Source organism: Urocitellus parryii, chromosome 3 (assembly GCF_045843805.1).
Source record: "Urocitellus parryii isolate mUroPar1 chromosome 3, mUroPar1.hap1, whole genome shotgun sequence".
Taxonomy (NCBI): Eukaryota; Metazoa; Chordata; class Mammalia; order Rodentia; family Sciuridae; genus Urocitellus; species Urocitellus parryii.
Genome location: NC_135533.1, coordinates 196,182,310 through 196,190,649, shown reverse-complemented (window position 1 = coordinate 196,190,649; position 8,340 = coordinate 196,182,310). Strand labels below are relative to the sequence as shown.

At 42.2% G+C, this 8,340-nt stretch overlaps 1 protein-coding gene across 1 annotated transcript; it reads right to left on the bottom strand.

The window, feature by feature from the left end:
- Window positions 1-319: 319 nt before the first annotated feature.
- On the bottom strand, window positions 320-2,955 carry Eif1b (eukaryotic translation initiation factor 1B). Its single transcript, XM_026401597.2, has 4 exons — window positions 2,716-2,955; window positions 1,770-1,933; window positions 1,181-1,282; window positions 320-826 (listed from the first exon to the last, which is right to left on the bottom strand). The coding sequence occupies exons 1-4, from the start codon at window positions 2,744-2,746 to the stop codon at window positions 782-784; spliced, it is 342 nt and encodes a 113-aa protein (XP_026257382.1). The 5' UTR covers window positions 2,747-2,955; the 3' UTR covers window positions 320-781.
- Window positions 2,956-8,340: the final 5,385 nt, after the last annotated feature.

Below are 8,340 nucleotides of genomic sequence, written 5' to 3'. Positions count from 1 at the left end.
ATACCACCTCTTAAACTTTCAGGGCAGTGCCTGTGACTAGATGAGCCTATAATAATATCTGGCATTTTGGGAAAAGATTAATGTTGGCAGCCCATTTAACAGAATTGTTAAAAAAAATACATAAAAGAAGTCTTTATCTTTTGATACTTTAAACTTGGTACTCTTACACTACATTGATAAATTCCATGACAACTTTTAGTTGGCTTGCAAGGAGTGGTGCTGAGTTTATATTCCTGCTGATATTTTTTTAATCAGTAAATGAAAAGCACAAGCTACATATACCAAAAGTTCTCTATTTCTGGGTGTAATAGCAGCTGCAGCTAATCAGAGGTCTTTGCAGAATGAGAAGTCCAATTTCCAGAGACAAAACATATGTCTATCTTACTTGCTTAGACTTGGGAGCATAACTGCTTATAAAAGGATTCATAGATTTTCTTTTTATTGTTAAGCTGCAACATACATGGTTTATTACAACAAAAAAAACATTTAATCAAGTGAAAATAAACTGAACAATAAACAAATAAACACTCAAAACAAAATATTTTCCATTGGAAACATGTTAAGATGAATACGGGGCTTTGTTACCATCTTACTGCAATTTTTTTATGTGTTACTAGCCTACATACCCCATGTTTTCTGTAATCATGCAGATGTGAATGGAAGTTTGAATGATTAAATACATGAAAAGTCCATTTACTGCAGAGAATCATTTCACAAGGCAGCCACACTGGTTTTAGAGAACAAAATCATTCAAGAAATTCTCCAAGTATTTAGGTTCATTTTAGAATCCGTGAACCTTAAGCTGCTCCTCCTTGACAATGCCAACCTGTAAAATAAAATTTAATTTAGTAGAATCACTCTGAGGTACACATAAGTTAATCTTTAAGAAAACACCAAACAGTCATCAAAAAGAACCAGCTAACAGTTCATTGCAACACTTATCTATGGCACTGTTAAGAGCCAACAATTCAACACATATTTGTATACCCTCATGCATGCCAAAAAATACCACTTAAACTGGATAAAAGTCTTATTGCTATCAAAATAAATACTAAGTCTATATTTCACTTGATTACCTAAATTTACTTTGTGATTTTTACCAAAGGAAATAATTCATGTTGCTTTTAAATAAAATTTTAGAAGCCATCTCAGGTTACACATGAAGCACCCAATCACTCACCTCCAAGAGAAACTGGCAAATGTTTTTTCTTTGGTCACCTTGAAGTTGAATAACCTCCCCGTATTCAGGATGTTCAATCACAGTACCATTACAGGCAAATTTCTAGAAAACACAAATGTACAACAGCATTTCGTTAAATACAGTGAGGTTTTACTTCCCCATTTAAAAGAAAACAAAACAAAAACACAAACTTAACTCTTTTAGTAGGCTTGACTGTATTTAGGAAACAGACTGTCTCCTATAATCCCCAACAAAGCCTCAAGGATTAATTTGTAAATGAATCAGTAGGTCACATGAAGGAAATGAGACATTAATATCTAAATTCTTTTAAATTTTATTTTGTTCGAAAGACTTGTATATCTTATTTTAAGATAGGGAGACAATCTGGGAGAATAGCCAAATTTCTGGATGTTAATTACAAAAAAGTAGAAGCAGCAAAAAAAAAAAAACCCAAAACATCAGCTTTTTTGGGTCTCATCATTTTCATCCACACTGATATATTTATTCAAAAGAAGGTGGGAACCACAATACAATTCAGAGGTGTGCACCAATGATTCTATTTTAATCCTCTCTTCCTTAACGCTCTTACCTTTTTGAAAGCTTTCACAAGTTTCTTTTTGTCATAATCATCTGCAATGCCCTGAACTGTAGTCAGTGTCTTCCTGCCGTTCCGTTGCTGGATTCTTATATGAATGTAATCCTCAGTCCCTGCCGGGAGTAAGTCGTCACCCTTAGTTGCATCAGCAAAGGGGTCTGCAAAGAGAAAAATCCGAAGCTGAAAAATACGTGTTAAGAAGCACTCTCTACAAATAGGGTACAATACCCATCTAGACAGTTAGCAAGGAAGGTTCTAGAGCTTTTGCTTTTATTTTGCCGGTGGGGATGGGATTGCCAGTGAGCCATTAATAAGACTTCCAAGGCACACTCAGGAAAATGAACAGAATTTGAGCAGGTATGTCCGCTGACAACTCGAATTAAAAACCGGTGTTACAGACAGACAACACGATCTTTGAGCGACAGGGGATGGATACCTCCTTAATTTCTCTAGCCCCTATAAAAATGTGCGTCATCTCGATTACATTCTGATAACAACAGAAACATTCAAATGCACCCACCCCATCATCCAACCATAACTGTGCCTTGCAAAACTGAAAACAATAAAAAATAAAAACCCCACCACATTTAACAAAATAGACGCGTCTATCCAGAAGCGTCCTTCTATAAATCGTTACGGGGGCCGGGGGGCCCGGGCCACTTCCCCGACCCATCCGAGGCCTGCGCCTGCATCCTCTGCTCCGTGCCCCCCAAGGCTGCGCGGACCTGGCCCGGCCCGGCCCGGCTCAGCTCTCGCCAGCGAGTCCGGGGGCCCTTGGTGCGGGCGGAACCGGGCCGGGCCAAGCCTGGCGGAGCGGGGTCCGCAGCCCTTCGGCCGGCGCCGTCCCCGGGTAGGGGTCGCCGGGGCCCCGTCGCCATCTTCCGGACGCCCAGACAAAGCCCCGGCGGGGCCGCGGGGCCGGGTCGGCGGTGGACCTTACCGAAAGATTGGAGGTTCTGGATAGTGGACATGCGATACTAGTGTGAGGCCGGTGAGGGGATAAAATTGCTGCGGGGCCCGCCCGGATCGCCGTGTCAGGAGGCTGCAGTGGCGAGAAGACGGAGAGAATTGAGGCAGCGCGGCGCCGGGCTGGCTGGGGCTGGGGCGGCGGCGGCGGCGGCGGCGGCCGGGAGGAGCAGGAAGCGGCGGCGGCGGCGAACGCGAGGACGCGAGCTGGGAGGCGGCGCTGCGGTTCTCGCACAAAATGGCCGACGCGGGCTATTTAGCGGCGCGCGTCGCCACGTGATGCGGCCCGAGCGGGCGCAGCCCGAGCCGCGGGCGGGCGCTGCGTTGCCGTCAGTCATCCCGCAGGCCCGGGAGCGGGGCTGGGTGCACGGCGGTGCAGGAGCGCGGCAAGCCCCGGAGCCCCGGCTTGGACTCGCGGCCCTGGGCTCGCAGCCCCCGCTGCAGCGCGCCCCCACGTTGTCCCTTGGGCTCCCGCCGCAGGGGAGATGGGAGCCTCCCTCCCAGGGCCCGGCCAACCTCCCATTCAAACTCCATCGTGCATCCCCGGAGGTCTGCGTAAAACAGACTGAGAGACCCCAGAGTTTCTGTTTCCAAAAGTCTAGGGTGTGACCTGAGAATTTGGCATCCTAAGGAGCTGCCTGGGGATGCGGATGCTGCCGGGTCTGGGACCATGGCTTGAGGACCGGTGGCCAGCTTTATCAGGGCCCTGGCATCTAGTGTGGGCTGGCAGTGTGTGAAACGAACGTACCAGAAAACCAGTCTCTCTGCTTATCTGATGTTCCTCCTAAGATCCAACACAGCACCTGAACGGATAGGTACCAAATATGGGTTGAAGGCAGGCTCAGCAAATAGGTGAATCAATCAAGTGGAATCAGAACTGCAATGGGCTTCCCATCAAGTCACACACACCCTGACAGACTGTGGGAGGGGGCTCACTAGGCAGGTACCCAGTTGTCAAACTTGGTTGACTCTCTAGATCAAAGAGGTGGGCTAAATTTTAGTGATTCTTAACCTGTTTTGTTTTGTATGCCATGGCAGTCTTATGAATACTGTGGACCCCTTCTTAAAATGCTTTGAGTGCTTGAAGTAAAATACATAGGATTACAAAGGAAATCAATTATATAAAAATTTAAAAAACAATATATTGATAACATAGTGTGTGCCTCTGTATTAATGCATTAATTAGCAAGATATAGTAGCAGGTACAATAGCTATTATAATTTTTAAGAGGTGATGAAAGATATTTTGAGGTGTCTGTAACATCAGAAATGCAATATAAAAGTGTCTGTGACTTCCATTGATACAAAGTGAAAGGTCCTCCTAACACTACTGTGATGTTCCATTATGAATGGAAGGAATCATTAAATTTTCCTTAGAGGTTAGGAAAAAATGAGGTGTAATCTTTTTTTCCCCATCTCATTTTAGAGATACCATCTTGCAGTTTTATCTGTGGACCAAGGATTCTGCAGACCACAGGTTAAGAATACCAGGATTTATGGTCTTTTGTGATTAACAGTGATGATAGTTACCATTTATCCAGTTCTTACTATTTGCCTATTCCAACACTTATATATAATATTATTCCTCTTTATAGCTATTCCCTGAGATAGATTACTCTATGGAGTAATAAAAGATAGAGGCTTTTATAGATTAAATAATTTGCCTAAAAATCATATTCTTAACTCTCAGAAATCTATTTTTGGGGCTCCTAACCCTGATTAAAAAGAAAAAAAAACTTCCATTATCCAAACTCAAATATAAAATTCTAGAGCTGGTTCCAAAGCAGGGAGAATCAATATACTTCATAGGTGTGCCTTATAGCAATTTTTAGTACTTTAATTGTATACTTTAACTTAACACCATAATACTCTTCAGTGATTTTTTTAACACTACAGGAACAGAATAAACAAAATGCATCTGTGTTTCCTGTCTTACTAGATACATATTCATAACTATATTGTATTACATTGTTTCTCAGAAGGAACCAAGTACAATCTCCTGAAGAAAAAGTAACAAGGAGTTAAAATATATATATATATATATATATATATATATATATATATATATATATATCTTCAGAAACATTTAGAGTTTTCTAGTAATTTCCTGTTAAGAGAATTCATCCTCCTTGAGTACTAACATTTGCATAAGAAACTTCCAGGAGCTCAGAAATCTTTAATCAACCCAAACAAAAACAGAAAGAACTGGGTGTGGTGGTGCATGCCTATAATCCCAGCGGCTTGGGAGACTGAGGCAAAAGGATGGCATGTTCAAAGCCAGCCTCAGCAAAGTACAGTGCTAAACAACTCAGTGAGACCCTGTTTCTAAATAAAATACAAAATAAGGCTGGGGATGTGGCTCAGTGGTCTGGTGTCCCTGAGTTCAATCCCTACCCCCCCCCCCCCCCCCCCCCGCTGCCCCCGCATAAAAAAAGGGGGAAGAACTAAGAGCTGTGGTTATTAAAAGCTCTTCTGACTCTGATCATTCATAATCTTTGTGTTCAGATCTGCACTGTCCAATCCAGGAACCATAACCACCTGTGGCCATTGAGCACTTGAAGTGTAGCTGGTACAAAGTGAGATGTGCTATCAGTATAAAATACACAATGGACTTCCAAAGACTTAAATTGTCTTAACTTCACCTGTTTTCTTACTTTTTAAAATGTGCTGCTAGAAAATTTAAAATTACATGTAGCTTGAATTCTATTTCTATCAGATAGTATTGGCTTAGAGCGAAAGAATTTGACTCATTTATAAAGTTATCATAAAAAATTAACAAACAAAGCATTTAAAACCTAGAATACTTAATTCTAAGAGGTACCTGCCTAGTTTTAAGGGGATTATTTCTAGTGATATTTCCCAAAACAATTTAAATCATTCATAGAAAACAGTAATACTGACTAAGGGAATCAGGGAAGATAAAATAAAAGTGGAATAGTTGAAAAAGAAAAGCCTTCAGTGTTAGAAGTAGATCCCAAATCTGGCTCTTAACATCTTAGCAGTTAAGACAGAGAAGATCAGCTAGAGAATCCCCGTTCTACAGGATGAAACATACCAGTTGTGCAGGAGGAGTAGCTTTGCCTGACTCTGAGCCATGGGAGCTGTTTCTCTTGGGCCCTCATAAAGGGGATACTATGATGTAGTAGACAGCATCCCTTGCCTACAATGAAGACAATGGTGGGTTTTATTCAGCTGTTTCTTATGTTTGCTCGCCATGAAGCTGTGTGATTTGGTTAGAACCTTGGTCCCCAACCATCCATAGACTGCCTACTGGGGTGGAGATGTGATGATGATACCACTCAGATTTCCTGCTTCAGGGAGCCTACTTGAGCCCAGCTGCTGCACTCTGAATTCAACCTTGCATCCCCCTGAGACCATGTTTCCTATTGGCTGTTTCCAGCCAGTGACTGAAAACAAAGATACTAATGCAGACCTGCTCTTGAGAGATGTGGAACTCCTCTCTGATGGGTGACTCCAGCTCAAGGACTCTTCATGAGTCCGGTTGCACTTTCTTGGATTTGGGCTGAAGTCTAAGATTCTTCTTATCCAACCCTTTTCTCTCTCCTTCACAGAGTCACTGTGACTCTGGCTTCTTCCTCCTTTGTTCCCTGTGTTTCCCTTGCACATCTACCTCATTTTTTTTGTTGTTGTTGTTGTTCTTATCAGTTCTAACTCCATTTTGATGACAGTTTCTCAAAGCACCCACATAGATGCACCTAACTCCAGATGGCTTGGTGAGAACACAATAGGTAGAAAGAAAATTCAGTTTAAAAACCTCTGCTTCTCCTCTCCCCCTGCCTAAAATCTCTTTGTGAACTATATTGGATTTCATGAGGCTAAGAGAAATTCCCATATCCTGCCCGAAGGCTTAAGGCCTTCTATATAAAGCAAGACAGGCAGCCTTTTCTTCTCCTGGCTGTGTGCCCAATAACAAGCCCTTTATACTTTTCATATCTAGTAGTAACAAAATGTGAATATGCAAAAAGGTTAAAAAAAAAGTTCACAGAGTATTTGGAGCAGATACCTAAATCTTCCCAGGGAAGGCTTCTGCCCACACTGACTGGGAGGACCCTAGGATCTTTAATTAAGTGTAGCTACTTAATTTTAAAATACTGATAGTACCAGGGGTGGTGGCTCATACCTGTAATCTCAGCAACACAGGAAGATGAGGCAGAAGGATTGCAAGTTGTAGGCCAGCCTTAGCAACTTAGTGAGAACTTATCTCACAATAGAAAAAAGGGGGGCAGGGCTGGGGAAGTGGCTCAGTGGTTAAATGCCCCTTGGTTCAATTCCTGGTACCAGTATATAATATTGGCATATATATTGGTACACACACACACACACACACACATATAATTGATAGTGATGATGCTTTTTTTTGTCTGTTTGCAATGCTATAACAGATTACCTGAGACCAGATAATTTATAAAGAATCAATTTAATGGTTCACAGTTCTGGATGCTGGAAGTCCAAGTCAAGGAGCTGGTGGGTTTAGAGATTCAGATTCCAAGATGGTGCCTTGAATGCTGCATCCTTCAGAGAGGCAAAAACTCTTCATTCTTACATGGCAAAGGCAGAAGGGTCAAGAAGTAAAAGAGGGCCAAACTTGATGATTTTTAACAGCATTAATCTATTCATGAGGACAGACCTCTCATAACCTAAGCACCTCCCATTAGGCCCTGCACCTCAGTGCTGTTGCATTGGGGATTAAGATTCCAAGACATATATTTCTAGGGGACACATTCAAACCATAGCAACGAGGAACATGTTGATGATTAGCATATTATATGTGTAGTATCGGCAGAGTGTTATGTTGTACAGAAACAAAATTTATGCATGTGTTAAAGAGTCAATATTTTTTCTTATTTTCAGAGATCTTGTGAATCTCAAAGGAGAGTTAAAACAAGCCAATGTGCAATCATGAATCAAATTGAATAAGAACATTTCGGGGATCTGGGAGGTTGAAGACTTATTGGCGATAACTCAAGAAATCTGAGGGCATTTCCCTGCAGTAATCACTCTCCAATAGTCAACTTAAACAGAAGGAATGTTGACATATGGTCATGTCATTCAACTTCTGGTCTCAAGAAAGGAGCAGGGGCGCATTCAAATTTCTTCTTCCTTCTCCCTTTCTGCTGTCATGAACTGTGAAGGGTCTAAGATTTTACCCTACTTGCAAGCTACCAAGTTAGCCTTCCATGGATGATGATAGAAGACATGACACTCCTGGGTTAGAGACAAAAGACGTTATTACTCATGGCAAAAGCAGTAGCCAGAGATTAGTGTTTGTGCTGTTTTCCCATGTCCCCAACTCCCATGTTATAACACACAGTGGAACTAGACAGCTGTTTACAAAGGCTGTGGATTGCATTGCAGGAGAGAAACACAGTGCTTTTGGAATTTTTTGTGAGCAGTAACAAGCTTGTCTAGAGGGAGATCATATCTCATCCAGCCAGACTGCTCCCTGCAAACACAGCTCTGAGAAATTGAAGCCAGAATTAGACAGGCAGTCCATATAGATGGGTGAATTGAGTCAGGTTGATGAAGGAGGTCAGTTTTGAGTGATTCCGGGAAGTTGGAGACTGTCCCCAGAGGGACTG